This window comes from Tamandua tetradactyla, chromosome 1 (genome assembly GCF_023851605.1).
Source record: "Tamandua tetradactyla isolate mTamTet1 chromosome 1, mTamTet1.pri, whole genome shotgun sequence".
NCBI classification, from domain to species: domain Eukaryota; kingdom Metazoa; phylum Chordata; class Mammalia; order Pilosa; family Myrmecophagidae; genus Tamandua; species Tamandua tetradactyla.
The window spans coordinates 14,833,689-14,853,784 of NC_135327.1; the positions used below are offsets into that span (position 1 = coordinate 14,833,689).

At 56.8% G+C, this 20,096-nt stretch overlaps 1 protein-coding gene across 2 annotated transcripts in view; it reads right to left on the minus strand.

Annotated features, from left to right (window-relative positions):
- SRC (SRC proto-oncogene, non-receptor tyrosine kinase) overlaps nucleotides 1–20,096 on the minus strand; it is a 49,516-nt gene that overhangs the window by 12,780 nt on the left and 16,640 nt on the right. Inside the window, exons 1-4 of one of the 2 annotated variants that reach the window (XM_077169173.1) lie at nucleotides 15,136–15,187; nucleotides 7,820–7,987; nucleotides 6,533–6,790; nucleotides 4,739–4,838 (exon numbers count right to left, since the gene is read on the minus strand). In XM_077169173.1, the coding sequence (XP_077025288.1) occupies nucleotides 4,739–4,838; nucleotides 6,533–6,782 (350 nt within the window). In that variant the 5' untranslated portion in view covers nucleotides 6,783–6,790; nucleotides 7,820–7,987; nucleotides 15,136–15,187. Of the gene's footprint in view, nucleotides 1–4,738; nucleotides 4,839–6,532; nucleotides 6,791–7,819; nucleotides 7,988–15,135; nucleotides 15,188–20,096 lie in introns of those variants that run through there. The other variant, XM_077169168.1, reaches the window with a different exon arrangement.

The following is a 20,096-nucleotide window of genomic DNA, read 5'->3' on the forward strand; positions in this document are numbered from 1 at the left end:
CTCAGCCGGCAAGGCTGCCAGTGCCTCAACGGCCCCTCTGTGAACCTGGGGTTTCACAGCCTCGGCTAGGCTTTTCTTTCACCAGGCTCGGGAAGCGGCGCACTCAATCCCACTAACGGGCCCGACGTCCAATGTGGGCCTGCTCCTGACTTCGGAGGTCCCGTGGGCTTGAGCCTGGAATCAGGCCGCTCTGCTCTGGATGCCGCCCCCCCCTCACCCCTGCTGGCTCTGCGCCCCTGGCCCCGCCATTTTCCTCCAGAGCCCAGGGTTCTTGTCCAGAGGGCAGAGACCTCACCCTCCCTTCCTCGGGGTGGCAGGGGGTGTTGCAAGGGCTAAACAAGAGGGTGTAAAACGCCCAGCGCTCAACGCTCAACACTCACGAGCTGCTAGTACCCTGACTTAGCAGGAAAAAAAAAAAGAAGAAGAAAATCAGCTAATTCTGTATCACTAAGCTGCTCTTCCCCACCTGCAAAACATCTGTAAAAACCAAAGCAGCTCAGTCCCAGGTCTGACTATGATTCACTGTGTGGCTTTGAGCAAGTGTCCTGCCCTCTCTGTGCAGGTCTTAAGTTACTTCATCTGTTAAAAAGGAGATAATAGTCACAGAATCTCCCTCATAGGCAAAGTGTATAAATCAGTGAGCATCAAGCTGGGCTCTGGGCAGGCTGAGATAATGAGTGTGATTATCATCTGAGCCTCAGTTGGCCTCCCTGAACCGAGGCATCCACCCCCGTCTCCCACCTCAAAGGTCTAAAGGCTCAGCACTACCTTAAGTGTCCATGAGCCAAGGGCCCAGGGCTGGGTCGCCAACCCGAGCTCAGTGTCAGAAGTTACAGTGGCACTGATCTGTCTGTCTGGCCATACTGACCACATCTGGTACCTTCCCTCGGACCATCATTAGAATGGCAGGAAGAAAGGAAAGAAGGAAGGAAGGAAGGGAATCACACATTCCCTGCCTGACCCCTGACCTTCCCACATGCAGCCAGAGGAGAAAGTGCTGGACCAGGAATCCAAGCTGTAGTTTTATATCCCATCTGCTATTCTAGCTGTGTGGCCTCAGGCAACTGACCTTCCCTCTCTAAGCCTCAGGGTCCTCTCTTTTGGGCCCTAATCCTAGCACCAGGAGTGGGGGCTGCTGGAATCAGAACATTTTACTGCTTTGGGGTGATGATGTTTTTAACTTGCTTGGGCTCTTGGGAGTGGTCAGAGAAGTGCTGTGGAGCTTGTAGATGAGCTGGCGGCCTGGCAGGCCCCAGGCCCCAGGCCGAGAGCCCCAGAGCTGAGGCCCACTGGAACCCAGGCAGTGGCCAGGCAGGCTGGGTCGCCATGGCCAAGTGTCCAAGCCCCGAGGCCTGAGGTGTGAGGGCAGATCACATGAGAAGGGCAGGGGGCAGATCCTCAGAGGCTCCCACAGGAGTGTCCAGCTCAAGGGGGCAAGACATGGTGAGCTGGCCTGCAGTGCCCACTAAAGAGCTCCCCAAGAAGCTGCGGGAGCCTGGGAGGGAAGGAGCGGCAGCTCAGGGAGTGAGCAGGGATCAGACGCTGCGGGGGGAGGGAGGGGGGTCCCTGCGCCAGGGACTCACACACCAGGTTGGCGGGCGAGCGCAGGGCAGTCAGATCAGCACGAAGACGCGGGGGCAGGGTCCCTGGGCCTGCCACGGGGAGGACCCCGCCCCGGCCGGCCACGCCCACCCCCACCGACAGAGGGCTCAGGTCCGGGTTGCCACCCTCGCGGCCTGGGCCTGCCAGGCTGGACTCCGGAAGACCCTCGCTCATGGTGGGGGGCTGAGTGGGGTGCACCCTAAGCAAGAATGGAAGGAGGGGCAGGTGGTCCCTGGGTGAGGAATGGGACGGGAACGCCTCCTACCTGGGTCATCGCCCACTAAACCCCCCCCAGACCACTTCATCCCTCTTCTTCCTCTAAAGGCAGCCCCCAACCCCAGCACCATGACCACATGGGCCAAGGAGCTGCTGTGAGGTAAGCACTCCTGATCCCCACCTCCCTCCCCCGACCCAATCCTGGCCCCCTCCCTGCTACCTGGCCTCCCCTCAGTCACTTCGGCTCTCCTGGCAACCCTAAGGATGGCCAAAGAGCCCCAGGCCGACCCGAGAGCCAGGAAGCAGGAGGGGAAGGGGCTGGACAGACAGAGGAAGGAACAGGGCTGCCCCTTACCCCCTCTCCAGAATCAGAGGTCCCTCATCCTGTCGGGCCTTGTCCCCTCTGCTCCCACTGTGAGCCCAGCCGGAGCTGCCCTTCCCGTCGCAGCTCCAGACTCTCCCAATCACCCTCCTGTGCCTCCCCCCACTGCAGGGGCCTCTCCCTCCTCTAGGTGTCTCTATCCCACCATGGAGTCCCTCCTACAAGGGCCTGCCTACCCACCCTGGCTCTGCCCTAAGAGCTGTGTGACCTTGGACAAGTCATTTCACCTCTCTGGGCCTCAGTTTCCTCATCTGCAACGTGGACCAAATAAGAGTTTCTGCTTCACCAGGCTGCAGCGATGTGTAAACAAAACAATGCAATTTAAAGCGCACAACCCTGTGCTGAGTGACAGGTGAGGTGGGGACCCAGAAATGAGCTAGATCAGCGCAGCCATGGAGGAGCTCCCAGTCTGAGAGGGGAGGCAATGTGAATACCTAGTGCAGGAGAGCTGGGGCTGCACTAGGACCCTGACTAGGAAGGGTGTGGGAGGTTGGGGAAGCCCTGCCCCCAGGGACAGCAGCTGGAGGGAGGGGAGAGAACTGCTGCCCAAGTTCCAATCTTGGCTTTGCTATTTGGTAGCTGTGTGACCTCAGGCAAGTGCCCTCACATCTCTGAGCCTCAGTTTCCTCAGTTACAAAATGGAGGCAACCCCTGATCCCCATCACCTGCTGCAGGACTTCAGTGAGAAATATACACAAGGACACATAAAAATGCCTAGACCAGCACCTCTGTGCCTTTTCACCTCACAAAGAAGGGATTCCGAGCTGAATTTTGAGGGATGCACAGGAGTTCGCCAGGCAGACGGGAGAAAGGGTTTCAGGCAGAGAGAACATGCACGAGGGAAGGGAGACATGAACGAGCACGATGGGATTGGGGCTGGTAGAGATGCCCATCCTCCTCAGCCAGGCCTCTCAGGACACGCAGGAGCGATTCTGCTCTACCCTTCTACAGCCTCCCAGCCCTTCCACAGCCCTGCCGGATCCAGCCCCCTCCAGCTGCCCCTTCCGCAAGCTGCCTCCTGAGAGGACCTGCCCTCCGCCACCTCCACCTGTCAGACCACGTCACTGCTCTTCCTTCAAGACCTGCTTGAAGCCCCCAGTCCCCATGGACCCTGCTGCCCCCTCAAGAGGGGGGTACACAGCGGGGGCTCCAAACGGCTGGGCTGACCCGGTCCTACCCTCTGCCTTCCCCAAGGCCCGGACTAGGGCACCCGGGCTGGCTCCCGAGGGTGTGGACAAGGGCCCTGCATACAGCAGGCACTCAGGGTGGACTGACTAGGGGCAGAACGGGGAGGGCGTGCATGAGAAGGCGGGGGGCGGGGGGGGAGGTGTGATGGCCAGTGAAAGGGGTGAGGGGAGCAGCCCCCCATCTCAGCCTGGTGTGAAGGTCAAACCAGCAGTGGGGGGGGGCTCAGCTAGGGAAGCGGGGGAAAGGGGGGGTAGCCGAGGGAGCCAGAGAGCACAGGCAGGGGTGCTGGGCGAGGAGAGCACGTGCAGACAGTGGCCCCCCCTGCAGCGAGGTGTCCCCCCCAAGCCCACGGCCCACACGGTGAGTACACACCTGACATCCACCTTCCTCCTAAGGGCCAGCGAGAGAGAGAAGCAGAGAGAGAGAGAGGGAAGCTGAGAGAGGGAGAAGCTGAGAGAGGGCTGAGGGAGCAAGCTCGGCCAGGGGATGGAGAAAAGGGGGTTCCCAGGGCGAGAGGGGAATACAGCAGGCACCACAAGGGTACCGCCCTCTGCCTGGGCCCTGCCCTCCCCACCCCCAGGGTGCAGCCCCCCTGCCCCCATTCCCCGCATAGGGCCTGAAGCCTCAGCCGCCCCCTCCCCAACAGGCGTCCTGGCAGCCAAAGGAAGGGGAGAGTAGGAGAAGGGGGGGAGCAGAGGGAAGGGACCCCCTCCCATGGCTGGATGCCCACATTCCCCTCCCCTTCTCACTGCCCCCTGTACCCCCGCCCACAGGGGCTCTGGAGCCTGATAGTGGGTCCCCATGACCCATTAGGCCGGCTTGGCTCTAGGCTGTCGCCCCCCTCACCCAAAGGCTGGGTCCCTGCAGGTGAAGGAGATGCCTCCCAGGGCACACCTATCCCAGCATCTCATCTGCCCTCTCAGAGGGGCTAGTTCACCCCCAACCCTCCCAGCAGGGCCTCTCCCCTTCTGGCAGGCTGCTCCAGGCTTGCAGACTAACCCAGGCCCTCTGGTCCCAGGCACTGACGGGTGCCCGCGTGGGCACAGCCCCAGCTCTAGGCCTGGGTCCTGGGCCCATCTCTGCCCTGACCACAAGCCCTGCTGTGGGGTCTGGGGTCTGTTGACCCATCCTCTGTGTACCCCACAGTCCCCACCACTTCCAGTTTCTGGACCCAGAGCCCTGCCCCAGCAGCCTGCCCGGAGCCCCCGGCCAACAGCCGCAGCCTGCCCCCAACCCCCAGCCCCAGCACCACGGCCTGGGCCTCTGACCTGCTGAGATGCTCGGCCCTGCCCGCTACCCACCTCCAGCCAGCACGGGGGTCCTGAGAGCTACAGGCAATGGGGCACTCACGTGTTGTTGACAATCTGGAGCCGCTCCCCCTTCTTGAAGGACAGGTCAGTTTCCGTCCGCGACTCGTAGTCATAGAGGGCCACAAAAGTGGTCACCCCACCTGCAGACAGGGGTGGGCCGTGTCAGAGGGGGGTGCTGGGGGGCCCCGCCCCGGGGAGGACTGGGGGCTGGGGGGCCCCGCCCTGGGGAGGAGTGGGGGATGGGGGGGCCCGCCCCAAGGAGGAGTGGGGACTGGCCTCCCACACGCCATTGGATCCCAGCCAGGCGGCGTGATTGCATGGGGCATGAACACATGTCCACGTGTGTCCGTGTGTCTGTGCATCCAGTGGGGCCTGTCGGGATGCATCTGTGTGTGCCTACTGGGCTTTATGTGGCACTGGGTGCTGCTCAGGGGCTGTCTGCTCCCCCTAGATCCAGAAACCCCCCAGAAACAGTCATCTTTGTTTTGTCCCCAGGGCCTGGCACACAGTAGGTGCTGAAGAAATAACTGTGCGTGAAGGAGCCAGTGGGTGGCTCCCTTTCCGGGTGTGAACTGAACATTTCGGTGAGTCTGGGGAGATCTTGGCTCCAGGAAGTGTCCCTCCTGGAGGCCCTCTCTACTCACCCCCATTTTAAATGACAGCGTCCACTCCCCACCCACCCCCCCATTGTCCCCCTCCCCACCCTTTTTGGTTCTTCGCAGCAGTTCCGCCTTCTGACATCTGCTTGCTGTTCTGCCCCCACTAGCCCCAAGGCCCACGCGGGCAGGGCTTTGTCTGCTATGTGCATTGCTGCATGCCCAGCTCACAGCAGGAGCAGAACAAATGTTTCTCGAGCAAACGAATGGGTGTGGGCTTGTCTGGGGGTCCATGCCCGTCCCTGCACCCCTGAGTGTGAGTCTCCATGTGTCCTCCGGGAATGGATGTGTGTTTGTACGAGGGTGCTTCTGGGTGAGCGCGTGCCCATGTCCTGCGCGTGTGTCCGGATGGGATTCTGACTGCACGTGTACTGGTGTGTGCGGCTTCATCAGAGAGCAGGAGGTTGCGTGTGTGTGTCTGAGTTGGTCTGTACATGTGCACTTGGGTGTGTGTCTGTGCCTAGGGATCCGTGCCCGTCCGTGGCCATGCCTGGGTGTCTGTGAGTGAGCGGCCCCGCGCGTGTGGCTCCGTCTGAGTGTGTCCATGTACGCGTGCACACACTGCGTCGGGAGTCTATGGGAGCCCGACCTGCGGCTCCCTCTAAGCGTCCCTTGTCAAGGCTGCCATGCCGCGCAGCGCCAGCAGAGGGCGCAGAGGAGCGCTTCGGGGCCCGGCCAGCCCCAAGCGCCAGGCCTTCCAAGAGCCCGGCACCCCCTCGGACCGCCCCTCTGCCACACGCCCGTGGCCCGTCCTGATCCAGCTCTGGACCGACCGGAGCAAGGAGCAGCGCCTGCAGGGAGCAGCCTCGGACCTGGTTCCCACATGCCCTGAGTAGCCCTTGGACCTCAGTCTCCTCATCTGGGGTGGTCTAACATTTCACGTCTCTAGACCCCTTTACACAGCGCATCTGATTCAGCGCCGAGGGCAACGGGTGAGCGCAAGCCCTTGTGTGCGTACCACCTTTTAGAATCTCCAAAGTCTTCCCCACCCACGGCCTCGGGGAAACTCCCCACAGTCCCCAGGACAAGTAACCCAAAGACCCCCCTTCAGTGAGGGGAGGAGGCAGCAGCCCAGAAGGGGCGTCTCGGCCCGGGGGGCACACAGTCCTCCAGGCAGAGCGGCCGCCTGGCCGGGGGTGGGGGCAAGGACACACGGCACCCACCCGGGGCCCACTGACCTGCCAGCGGCCCCGCCCTCTGCGGGGAGGTGACCGTGTCGGAGGAGTTGAAGCCCCCGAACAGCTTGGGCTCGGCAGCCATGGGGGCGAAGGCTGGGTTGGGGCCGCGGTGGCCGTCAGCGGAGGCTGGCTTGCTGGGCGTCTGCAAGGCAGGGAAGGCACCGCCCCCGCCGCCGTGGGCACTCTCGGGGGGCTCCAGGCTGCGGCGCCGCTGGCTGGCGTCCCGGGGCTTGCTCTTGTTGCTGCCCATGGCCCCGGCTGGAGACAAAAGAGGACCTGGGGTGAGGGGGGCAGGGAGGGGTCTGACCCCCAGGCAGCTTCCACTCCCACCTAGTCTGCAGAAGGGTAAACTGAGGCCTGGTGGGGGGCGCTGGGGGACCTCGAATGAGCTAGCCTCTCAGAGCCTCGATTTCTTCATCTGTAAAGTGGGGATAATGATGGCACCCATGACAGATTTCCTTGGTACAGGGTCGGGCATGGAAGAAATGCCTCATAATTGGAAGCCCTGGACTCCCCACCACACCTTCAGCCACCATTTCTCTCCTTCACAGGCAGACTATCTAAGTCATGTCTGTTCCCTGTACCTGAGAGTTTGGTTAATGACTTCAGAATGAACTGAAACTGTCCAACTCTATTGCCAGGGGAAAGAGGCTGGAGGCAGCGATGTAGCTGCAAGGCCTTGAAGAAAGAGAGGCGGCTGGGAGCTTGCTCCTGCCACAGGGCCTTTGAACACGCTGTTCCCTTTGACTGACTGCCTCCCCCAGGGTAGCTCATGCTTCCTTCCATTCTCAGCTCAAAAGTCACCTCCTCAGGAAGTGTTCTCTGACTGGGTCAAATCCCCCTGACATTTTGGGCCACTCCTTGATAATGTGTGATCCAGTTTTTTTTTTTTTTCTTTAATTTAATGTTTCTTTCTTTAATTTAATTTAATTACTGTTGTGGGGTTTTGTCTGTCTTGTTTACTGCTGTGTTTCCAGTGCCTAGCAAAAGGGATGGCATATAGTAGGTACTCAATAAATGGATGAATGAATTAGGAACTATTCAAGAGTTAAGAGATTTCTGAGCCAGAGATCTGGAAGGCCCAGAGACTGAGAAATGCAAAGGAAGCATGTTCAAAACTCCCTCTTTGACACCTATGGCCCCACCACCACCCCCTGCCTCCCCCTACCCCATCCACAGCCCCTGGCTCACCCTGACTCCCCAGGCCTGGCTGGGGTCTCCCCACCCATCATGGCCACCCCTCCCGGCTCTCCAATCTGGGCGGCCCTCATAGGGTCATCACGTCACCTGGTGGAAGGTAGGGGCTGTCCCAGAGGCCCTGGGAAGCAGCCTGGGGTCTCGGCGCAAACACCAGGTATGGGGTCAGGATCTTGGACTAGAGGGCCTGCTCCTCCTCCTCCTTGCTGTGTGACGTTGGGCAAGTCACTTCCCCTCTCTGGGCTTCGGCATCCTCATCTGCAAAGCAGGAAGAAAGCAGACTTCTCAGGGCTGTTGTGAGGCTATAAGAGAGCAATGGCTCCAACCACTAGGTCTCTATTTATTAGGCTCCAGTTCTGGCAGGCCTATGCTAAGGGCCTTCCAGACCCAAAATCCCCTTCAACACTCCTAAAGCATTTTATGAGCAAGAGCCAGGGGGAGCTCTGCACAGCAGCCAAGGCAGACTCTGCAATTGGACTCCTGGATTCAGATTCAGCCTGGGCCCTTGAATGGCTGACAGGCACAGCCACTCAGGTTCTCCCTGGGCCCCGCGTTTGCATCTGTAACGCGGGCACTGTGGGAACATGCAATGCAGCATGCCTGGAACCTGGTGGGCCACCTGGCCGTGTCGACTATTATTAATATCGCTTAATTCTGGACCCACTAGAGGCAGATTGCAGTTATTCTCCAAGATATGCTGAAGGCCCCAGAGTCGATCTTGAACCTCCTCTAAGAATCCACAGATGTGACGTCCCCTTGTCTGGTTAGGGCCTCAGCTGTTTGCCGAAGCAGCCAAACCCATGGTGTGACTACCCCCCTCGGCCAGGCCCTGACCCCCTAGGCCTCAAGCTGCACAATGGGGGTGTGGCCTGCGATGCCTGGGGACTTCAAACTCAGAGAGCGTCCTGGGGAGACCTGCTCCACAGTCTTAGGGCTCACCGGGGTCTCCTGAGGGAAGGGCCAAGGAGCTTGGGGTAGGGAAGGCCGATTTCTATGGCAATGCCTTCCATCGAGGTCATGGCGCCCATCAGCACTTGCAGCTGGGGTCCCCTGGGACCTGTATGCAGCACTGGGCTTGGTGGAGACTGCAGCACCAGCCATATCCCCCACCCACCCATCCACTTACAGCCTATGGCATCTATTGTGTGCCGGCCCTCTGCGAGTCACTACAAGGGACAAAGATGAATAGGCTAAGCCCTGCCTCAGAGGCACATAGCCTAGTAGGGGATTTATAGGGTTTTGAGAGCAAAGGCTACAAGTCTGTATTGTGAAGAACTTGCCAAGAGCGCAAACTTTCTTTAGAATGAACTAGCACTTGTGATGAGGAATGAGCCCCCTGTCACTGGGGGCAATCAAGGGCAAGAGAATGGGCACTTGGATGATGTGCCGTGGAAGAAGGAGGACCAGGACTGGACCTGGAGGGCCCTTCTAGCACCAAGAGAACACATGAGGACACAGTGGGCCCTCCTGAAAGAGGGCAAGAAAAAAGACATAGCCCCTGGCCCCCGAGCTATTACACTCACATCAAAAAGACCACATTCCCGTGGGGCACTCAGAAAAAGCAGAAAGATGTGGCTTGGAGCTATGCATCCCAGAAAATACGGTCTTCAACTTAATCCATTCCCATGGGTGTGAATCCATTGTAAAGAGGACTTCCTGATGAGGTTACTGCAGTTAGAGTGAGGCCCAGATGGCTCAGGAGGGGTCTTAATTCCCTCACAGGGAAGGCCCTAGAGAGAGAGAAAGCCCCAAGGGAGCAGCCAGAAGAGCAGCTGGAAGCCAGGGAAGCAGAAGCCAGGAGCACGGCCACGTGCGAGAGAAGCCCAGGACCCAGGCTCGCCCGCAGCCAGCCCGGAGCGCCCCAGTCTTCTGGGAGAAACCACCGGCTTGAAGACGCCTTGACTTTGAACTTCCCCTAGCCTCAAAACCGGGGGCCAATAAATTCCCGTTGTTTAAGCCAACCCAGTGCAGGATCTGTGCTTCAGCAGCCAGGAAGGGGAAACAAGGGGTTTTGACGCCGGGCCGAGGTGGCTGCGTCGCTTTTGGTGTGTGGGTGTCTCTGGGCTTTGTGGCTGGTTCTGAGTTTGCAGGGAACACGTGTTTGTGGAGAGGCGAGTGAGGCGGAGGTCGAGGGCCAGAGAACTGGGGCAGAACCTGCGGCTGCATCGCTGTGAGGCCAGTGCCTCGGTCTCCCTCCCTGTCAACTGGAGATAAGCCAGCACCCACACCAAGGGCTGTGAGAACCGTACATGGGGTGTGCTTTAGGGCCCATCCTCGGTGAAATGGTGACTCTGTGACGACTCAGCACAGACTCATTGTCCGTGACACCACGAAGAAAAGTAAACACCCTATAACCCTGCCCCTGGAAGTCAACCATTTGGACACACCAGTGAGTTTCCTTCCACATCCCATGAACCCTGGCTGTAAACAAAACTGGGGTACAGCTAATGCCCTCAGCTGTGGTCTCCATCTCCAGGTCCCCAGCAACCAGACACCCCAGGATGCCTGGGAAATACCTGCACAGGTGTGTGACTGGCATCCTGTTTGTTCCTGCGACACAAGGCAGGGCAGATGTGGTTCCTGCTGCCTAGGGTCATCCCAAGATATTGAAACATCCCAGGGCAGCCTGTACTGGGCCCTGCTCTAAGCCCTTTGCAAATACTGACTCACTGAGTCCTCATGATAATCTATGAAGTAGAAACTAATATTGTCCGTATTTTATTAACAAGGAAATTGAAGCTCAGAGAGGTAGAAAAACTTGCCTGAGGTCACACAGCATGGGTGAGAGTGAAAAAAGGGGTTCAGGGTAAGGGACCTTCAGTGGGCAGGTGGGAATCAGAGCCTGCTTAGGGGTTCAGTGCAGGAACTCAGAGCCACCCCTCTCTCACACGGACAGCCAGATGCCCTTGGCAGACAAACAGTGAGTGGATTAGAGTGGGGACAGCCGAGTCCTGTTCCTAGAGAAGCCAGAGGATTCACGCTTCTGCAAGCAGAGTGTGCTTGAGGAAGCACAGAGGTGCTGGGGGTCAGCAGGTGGGAGTGCATAGTCCCAACAGGGTGCAGCCAGAACCCCTCCAGACCTTGGTTTCCTTCCCCGAGACAGGACCCTGTTTGAAGGACCTTCTGCTTCTGGGGCCCAAATGCCAAGTCACCATGAGTTGCCCCTTAGGAAGGACCTCCCGGCCACATCTCTTCCACCACTTGCACACCCTGAGGCAGAGATAGATTCTCAGGGGGCAAAGAGGAAGCCAGAGCAGGGGGTGTCTGGGAGCCTGAGGTTCTCAGAGGAAGGCGACCCCCTTTCCTCCGGGGAGCCACTGCCAACCACAGGCCCCCAGCCTCATCCCCACACAGAAGGCTCGTGCTGTCAGTGCTGTCACAACCCCTGCATCCCCCCAGACCCCAGCATGTCATGCTCATTGGGTCCCAAACCGACTGGGCATTTTCCACCAGCCCTGCCTCCCCCCACCCCATGTCGCTGGGCCAGGGCTGGCCCTGCCCCCACCCAGCTCAGTCACCAAACCTCACAGCACGCCCCTCTGCTGGGCTCTGGGGACACAGTGGTGGTCAGCTCCTAAATCTTCCCCAACCCCCTCCTCCTGGGCCCGGGCCTGGCAGGGGGAGCCCTCTCTAGGCCCCCCATCTTCCCTGAAACTGGAGGCATCTCTGCAAACTACGACAGGGTGCCTCGCTGCTTGACACTGTCCACGGAAAACCCGAAACTGCCCCCATGTTCATCAGGAGGGGACAGGTCAGTAGATGCTGAGCCAGTCCCTGCGTGAACAGCTGTGCAGCTGTGTCAGAAAGAAAAGAGCTCGGTGTGCCTGAGGCCAGACGCTCACGGCACTGTCGAGAACAGCATCTCCTCTATGCTGCTGGTGCCTCAGTTTCCTCACCTGTGAGACGGGAATGATAAGAGTCCCTACATCATAGAGTCTTGGGGAGAATTAAATGAGATCCCGTGCCGGGGCTCGGGGTGATCCCCACAGTGGGTGCCCTGGGAGCATGAAAGTGCAATTAATTCTGTATGTATGTACTACAGAGGTTTAGAGAAAATTCAGGAAAGATTCTAAATTCTTCACAACTGTCTCATCCTACAGGTGTGGGACAGAGAAAGGAAACGCCTATTAAAAATTTTGTTTTTGATATATTACTTGAACATTTAAAATAACTTTGTACTGATTGAAAAAAGAGAGAGAGACTCGGACAGTGTGATGGTGGCTCAGTGGCAGAGTTCTTGCCTGCCATGCCGGAGACCCGGGTTCGAGTCCCGGTGCCTGCCCATGCAAAAAAAAAAAAGTAAATGGTTAAAAAAAAGAGACTTGGAAAACAAAACATCCAAGAGCTTCCCGCCATCCTCCTTGGGATGAGGCTGGGTCCACTGGGCCCCGTGGGGTGCCCCTGCGCTGTCCCCACCTTCGCCCCTCTGCTTCTCCCACAGTCGAGGGCACCACACTCTCTGGCCTCCCAGCCTTTGCACAGGCTGTGCCTCCTCCGGGAGCCCAGACGCTCATGCACCCTCGCTCCTTCCCTCTGGACTCTGAGGAAGTCTCCTCCACCTCTTCCTGGGTGGGGGGTGGGGGAGGCCAAGGGCTGAGGAGGGGGCAGTGAAGACCCCAGGCAGTCTGGGTTCAATTCCCGGCTCCATGGCTTACTTCCTGGTTAAATCTTAGGCAAGTCCCTTCACCTCTCAGTGTCCTCATCTTCTGAATGGGGCTAATAGTCAACCTAATCTCTGAGAATTAAGTGAGAGAGCCCACGTGCCAGACCCAGGATAAGTGCTCAATAAACAGCACGCAACACTGTCGTCTGTTGTTCAGATCATACAGGGGCGAGAGGCAATGCAAGAGGAGCCAGGAGTGGGTGGCAGGGCCAGGCACAGGCAGGCACAGTACATGCAGTCGACACGCATTGTCCTGACAGCACAGTGAAGTAGGATCTACAGCTGCACCCGCTTTATAGACAGGAACGGAGCTCAGAGAAGCCAGAGCCTTGTTCAAGGCTGCACAGCAAGTGAGTGCAGCAAGGCTGGGATGGTCGAGTGTCCTGAGCTGCCACCCCACGGCTCGGGAGTGTGGCAGCACAGCAGCCCTCCAGTGCCCTGCCATGGTGCTCAAGGCCTCCATAGCCCAGCACCCACCATCTCTGCCTCCCTGACGCACAGGCCGCACAGGGATCAGAGGCCAGCCTCTGACATCAGCACCCACCTCTCTGGACCCTCCAGGGATGCAGAAGCATCAGAGGGGGATCAAAAGGAGAGACCTGGAGCCACCTCCCAACTATGCAGCCTCAGATAGGCCTCACTTAATCCCACTGAAATGGAAGTCATGTGGCTCTTCCTTTCTAATAGGGCTTGTCGTGGGAAGACCAAAGAGGGACCGCACATTTACTCCGTCATTTCTCTACAGGGGTGCCAATGCCCATCCATGGGGAACGAAGAGACCCTCAAATAAATGGTGCAGGCACAACCAGATATCCATGGGCAAAGGAAGAAAGTTGGATCCCTTTCTAACTACCCCCCCACAGACACCCAAAAATTAACTCAAAATGAAAGATATACCTAAATGTGAGAGCTAAAACGATAAAACTCAAAATAGAGATATAAATTTTGTGAACTTGGATGAGTCGATGGTTTCTTAGATGTGATACCAAAAGCACAAGCAACAGAAGAAAAAATAGATCAACTGGACTTAACTGAAATTTAAAACTTCTGTGCTCCAAAGAATACCATCAATAAAATAAAAAGACAATCCACGGAATGGGAGAAAACATTTGCAAGTCCTAAATCTGATAAGGGACTTGAATCCAGAATACATATTAAAAAAAAAAACTCTTACCAACTCAAAAAACAAAACACAAACAACCCATGTGAAAAGTGGGCAAAGGATTTGAAGAAGATATAGAAGTGATCAATATGCACCTGAAAAGATGCTCCATATCATTAGTCACTAGGGAAACGCATTTCAAAACCACAAGATACCACTTCACACCCACTAGGACAACTAAAATTACCAAGGCTGGCAGGTATAAGTGCTGACAAGGCTGTGGGAAACTGGAACCCCGGACACTGCTGGTAGAGGTGTAAAAAGGATGCAGCCTGGCAGTCCCCCCAAAAGTTAAACACAAGAGTTACCATTTGACCCAATGGTTCCACTCTTAGGTATATATTCAAAAGAAATGAAAGCATATGCCTACAAAACTCATGCACAAATATTCACAGCAGTATTATTCAGAGTCACCAAAAGATGGGAAACAACCCAAATGTCCATCAAGTGATAGATGGATAAATAAAATATGGTATGTCCATATAGTAGAATATTATTCCACAATAAAAGGGAATTAAATACTGATATTTGCTACATTAGGGATGATCCTCAAAAACATTATGCTAAATGAAAGAAGCCAGACACAAAAGGCCAATACTGTATGATTCTATTTATATGAAATGTCTAGAATAGGCAAATCTATAGAAACAGAAAGTAGATTGGTGGTTGCCTAGGGCTGAGGGGGCAGGGAGGGTGGGGGGAAATGGGGAGTGACTACTAACAGGTACAGGGTTTCTTTTAGGGGTGATAAAAATGGTCTCAAATTGACTGCAGTGATGGCTGCACATATCCATCTGTGAATATACAAAAACCCAATGATTACACGCTTTAAATGGGCAGACTGCACAGGACATGAACCCCATCTCAGTAAAGCTATGATATATCTTAAGAAAAGACAGAGATCTGCACTGGGAAAGCACTGTTCACCCACCCGACTGGCAAAGGTCCCAAAGTGAAGTGACAGCTGTGCTGGGAGGGGAGGGGGGCCAGAGTGCGCCGTGCGAGAGCACGCGGGCACAGCCTCTCAGGACACCCTGGCACTCCCTGTCACAACTACAGCTGCACACACCTTCCGACCCTGCAATGTGGAACTACTCCTTGGGTATCCTCACACCTGAGCACAAAGCAGATGACTAAGGCTACTCATTGCGGAATTGTCTATAATAAGCAAAAGACCAGAAACATCCAAAGTACCCCTCATTGATTAAATAAAGTGTGGTCTCCAACCACGCAGTGGGATGGGACGTCATGCAACCATGAAAAAGAATGATGTGCCCGAAATGATCTCCAAGACATAGTGTTAAGAGAAAAAGAGTCAGGTGTAGGACAGGGTATAGTGTATGCTACCATTTATTTAAGAAACAAAAGAATTATATTTATATGCATAAATATGTCTGCATCTCTCCAGAAAGATATTCAGGAAACTTTCCAGTGGTTGCCTCTGGCAAGGAGGCTTGGGTGTGAAGGAGACTTACTTATTTCTGTTTTATTTTGCACAGTTGAGTTAATTTTTTACTGTGTACGCATGTGTATGTGTTTAAAGGCTTTTTCTTCCCTTTTGAAGAAAACACACAGGCTTACCTGGGTGAAATCCTAGGTGTCACTTCCCCTCTCTAAGCCTTTGTGTTCGGTTCTGTAAAGGGAGGGATAAGAATAATCTCTACCTTGCAAGGCTGTTGTGGAGGATGAAATAAAGTAAATAAGTTCAGGGCCCCCACCATGCCTGGCTCCCAGTGAGTACACAGTCATGGATAATTACTAATATTCATTATTGTTATTAAGAAAACAAGGTGGGCTGTAATAGGTACCCCCAGGAAATCTCAGACCAGATGTTCAGAAGTTGAGTGACACCCTCTGGGTGTCCGGAGGGCTTCCTGGAAGAGGCAGCATTTGAGAAGGGCTTCAAGGATGGGAAGGATTTCAAGTAGAGACAACAAGGTGTTTCTGGAAAAAGGGAACTGTGCAAGCCAAGGCCTGGGAGTAGGTAGGCCCTGGGTGTTCGCTCTGTCACTGATACATTCATATGATTTCAACAAAGCTTGGCTAAGCATCTACTATGCATCGTGCACTATAGTGGAAAAGACAAACAAAAGTCAAGTGGCTAGACCAGCGAAGGGAGGGATTACAGACAGTGCAGTGATGGGGACAGTAGGGCACTGGGACAAAGCCTCATCCAGTTCCAAGTGTTCATAGAGCAGACCAGGAAATGGAAGCTCAGAGAGGGAAAGGACTACCCAAGGTCACACAGCAGGTTGGCAACTTCTGCAAGTAGCCTCTCATAGCTCTGTCCTCCTCTCCTCCCACAGGCCTCCTGCCCCCCATGGTGTGCACCAGTCAGAAAGTGGACACAGGTAAAGTCTAAACTGGGGAGAGAGAGGTGTCCACAAAGAGGATGGACAATTGGTTCTCAAGAGCCAGCTGATGGGCTGAGCATTCTGTATGCCAGCCATCATGGGGGACCACGCAGCTGGACCCACCACAGCCCTATGTGGTCAGCCCCATTTTGCAGATGAGGAAATCAAGGCACAGAGATGCCCAGTGGCTTGCTCAAGCTACCCAGCTCATAAGAGACAGCACCAGGAGGCACCAGGAGGCACCAGGAGGGCCTTTATCAGTTATCCACCCCCCACCCCCGTTGAAAGGCCCTAAGGTGGGAGCTGTGCTTGTCTACCAGGAATGTCTCCTGTTCACAGAGGCCCAACTGGGGGGCGGGGCGTGCACTGGCAGCGCATGCTGTGTCTGGAATGTGCAGGGAGGGAGGGCCAACGGTGGGCAGGGGCAGGGCCCATCCCGCCTGCTCGTGCAGCAAGGAAGGAGAGAGGCCCCATGAGGTGCCTGTCTGAGCCCGGCAGGCTGCAGCATCGCAGCCGAGGGGCCCAGTCTCCGGCTGAGCCTCAGCGGCGACTCTGGCGCCACAACACCCATCGCTATGCCTGGGTAACTGCAAAGGTCAGATGAGCTAATCCCACATGGACGCCACCTGGGCTTACAAGCCACACCTGATAAGCCGGAGCCATTGTTCCTTCTGTGACATGACTGTGTCCACGGTGCCTGCTTAGCTCTCAGTCCTCACCAGGACCCTGCTACCCAGGGCCCAACAGCCCCTTCCTTCCAGAGGAGGCCGGGCCGGGCATCTGGGCCACCATCCAAGGAGGCCCCCTTCTAGCAATTTCCCCAAGGCCAAGGGTCCCAGCCAGGCCCTCACAGGGAGTCCTTACCACTTAGCTAACCTGTTTCCCAGGAGGGGGGACAGCTGTCCCAAGAGCCCACGGCAGGCTCAGGTAGGGAGGGGCAGGCTGCAGGTGCCAGGCTGTCAAACCCCTCCACTCCCGGTGCCCTGCCCTCTGGGCTGAGCCCAGAGGGTGCTAATGGGTCTGGGAACAGCTCACTGAGTAAGCACAGGACCCTCTGAGCCCTGGGCCAGCCCCCAGCAGGCTACACCCTGCAGGACAGGTGCGCATCCACACCGGCCCATCCACAGAGGAGGAAGTGGAGGCCAATGGATATTTTCAGCACCTACTCTGTGCCCATTGTTAGTAGCCCATTTTACAGATGAGGACACTGAGGCACAGATTAAATGATGGACCTACGACCCCACCTCTTGGCAGCTGAGTGACAAAGGACAAGTGCAGCCCCCCTCTGAGCATCTCCCCAAAAAGGGGCTGCCACCCCAGGCTGCTGGGAAGGGCCCAAAGAAGGGGCTGGGGCTGGGGATCCTCTCAGTAGGGCCCAAGGCCAACTCTGTTCTCTGCCCCACCCCCACCCCCAACCCGCAGCAGCCAGCGCGGGCTGGGGGGCTGGGGGTGGGCTGGGAGGTGCCGATGGGGCTGGGGGGGCCCAGGCTCCCCCTCATCCTCCTGCCCGGAGGGGGCTGGGCCACACCCATTGCCCTGTGAGGAAATGGGCTGGGAGAGGCTGCCCCAGCCTGGGGGTGGAAAGCAGGGATTCCAACCCAGATCCAAGACCAAAGCCTGTCCCCTCCGCACGGCACTCCCAGGGAAACGGGCCGGGCGCCCAGGGGGCGGAGAGGAGGGCCGAGGAGTGGAAGAGCAGGACAGAGTGGACTGTGCTTCCCTCGGCCTCCGCTGGCCTGAGGCCCAGAACTAAGGGGGTCCTGGGGGCCCATGGAAGCCAGCCAGCAACTCGGATGAGGAAGGCCTGAGCGGCTGGGGGCGCCCAGACGTTTTCTCAGGCCCCTGAGCAGGGCGGGTAGGCTGGGGTCAGGGCACAAGGCTCCCTGACAGGCTGCCCTCTCAGCACCCAGGATCTCCAGCTCTCAGGGACAGAGGGGCAGGAGGAGGCACCCAACCACGAGGGGTTTCCTGGAGGGAGGCACCGTCTCAGGGTCCGAAGTCTGGACAGTCTGTGAAAAGTGGCTGGGGGCCTGTGGTCCGGCAGAAGAGACTGTGGGCAAAGGCCAAGAGGCTGAACCCTTGAGAAGGAGACAAGGATCTCTAATCTAAGTCTGCAGCCTCAGTGTTCTTAGCAGCAAAATGGGGGGAAAGACAAGAGCACGGGGGGCGCCTCCTTCTCCTCCCTCCATTTCTCCCGTTCCTCCCTCCTCCATGGTCCCACGCCCAAGTTGAGATCCCTGGGGAAGGAGCTGCAGGTCCTCCAGGCCAGGGGGGCATCTTGGGGCTGATGAGGTCAGTGGGGCTGGAAGACGTCACTGACCCCCCACCCCCGCTTCTACCCCAGAGGCTGTACCATGCCTAGGCTCAGAGAGGGACGGCCGTCAGTGCCAGGTAACACAGTAAGGCGGAGGCCTGCCCCGAGCGAGGGTGTGGGCAGGGGGCGCTGGGACGAAGGTAAGAATCTCGGGGCACCAGGCCCAAGAGCACCGAACTGAGGAGGAGCCAGAAGGGACCCAGAGACCAGGCGGTTTTCAGGGACCCGGCCAGGTTCCGCCTGCTGGGCCTGGGGTGAGCTAGCCTCAGCCTCACCATGGGTTCAAAGGCCACAGTGCAAAAGGGACCCTCAGAATCATGCATGACCTTGGGCAATTCACACCCCTCTCTGAGCCTCGGTATGCTGCACGGAGGCCCCAGCATGCCAAGGACCCCTTAATGGCCTCCCCCTCTGTTTCCCAAGGTTTGATCATGGGGAAGGTGACAAGCTTTGCTCTCTCTGAGCCTCTCCAAGTTCCCACCCCACCCCCCGGGGACCCCAGCTGCCCGAAGCCACCCCCAAGAACTGTTAGGCCTTGGAGGGACAGCCACCAGCCGGCCCCTGCCCACGGCGCCTGCTGTTTCCTGCCAATTGCTTCTCTGTTCTGGGAACACACAGTGCCCCTTCTCCCTCCCACACCCAGCCAGCACCTCCCTCTGGGGCACTGGAGGCAGGAGCACCTGGTAGCCGGGCCATGCCACCACCACCACCAGCCCCCAGGCCCACGCCACCACCACTGGCCCCCAGGGCCTAAGACCTCCGCTTGAACCCCTCACCCAAAGCCCAGAGGTGACTCCACCTGGCCATGTAGTGCCAGGAAGGTTCAGCCCTCCCTTTACTTACCCATGAAACAGGGTCTTCAATAGATCTCAGTCTCAGAGGGCACCTGAGCCGGAGGACAAAACCTTAAAGATCCTGCCTGCTGCTCAAAGGATCAAAGCCAAACTTGGGGAGGGGAAGAGGGGGTGCTGCAGGTCCCCCACTCCCCACCCCTTAGCCTTCCCTGAAACTCCTGACTCTAGGTTTTGCCTATACTGCTCCCTCTTCTGAGACCCCATCACCCACCTCCCCTCCTCACCCCCAGTTCACTCTTGGGCCTGACCACAGGCAGTACCTGACCTCACCTGCCCCCTTGTCCCCGACCCCAGCTAGGGGAGCTACCCCTCTTTGCTGGGCTCACACAGCCCCCCATCACATGAGAAGTAAGAGTTGGACAGCCTGGGTTTGAAACCCAGCTCTGCTCCTGCTTAGCTGTGTGGCCTTGAGAAGGTTACTGCACCTCTCTGTCTCAGTTTCTTCACCTATAAAATAAGGATTACCTGCCTCTAAGGATTGTTGTGAGGATTCAGCAAGTTTCTGCCTGTGAAGTGCTTAGAACCCTAGCACATGGGTTGTACCTGTTTGCTAACAGTCAAAGTAACCATAGCAGTTATTTGTTGAGCACCTACTGAGCGTCAGCTCCTGTGCTCAATCCGACCTCAGTTATCTCACAACACGGCCTGGGAGGGGGACCTCACTTGAAGGCAAGAAAAGGGGGGTCCAGAAGCATTGGCTCCACCATCAAAATATATACAGGAGGGAGTATTCGCCAATTGTAGAAGTCAGTGCTCTTTTTAAATTTTATTTGAACATAATTGTTCCCCCTATTATTTATAATCATTATTATAAATAAACAATAAATAATTGTTCCCCCTATTATTTATTTTTATTCCATATGTTTTACTCGTCTGTTGACAAGGTAGACAAAAGGACCATCAGACACAAGGTTTTCACAATCACACAGTCACATTGTGAAAGCTGTATCATTATACAATCATCTTCAAGAAACATGGCTACTGGAACACAGCTCTACATTTTCAGGCAGTTCCCTCCAG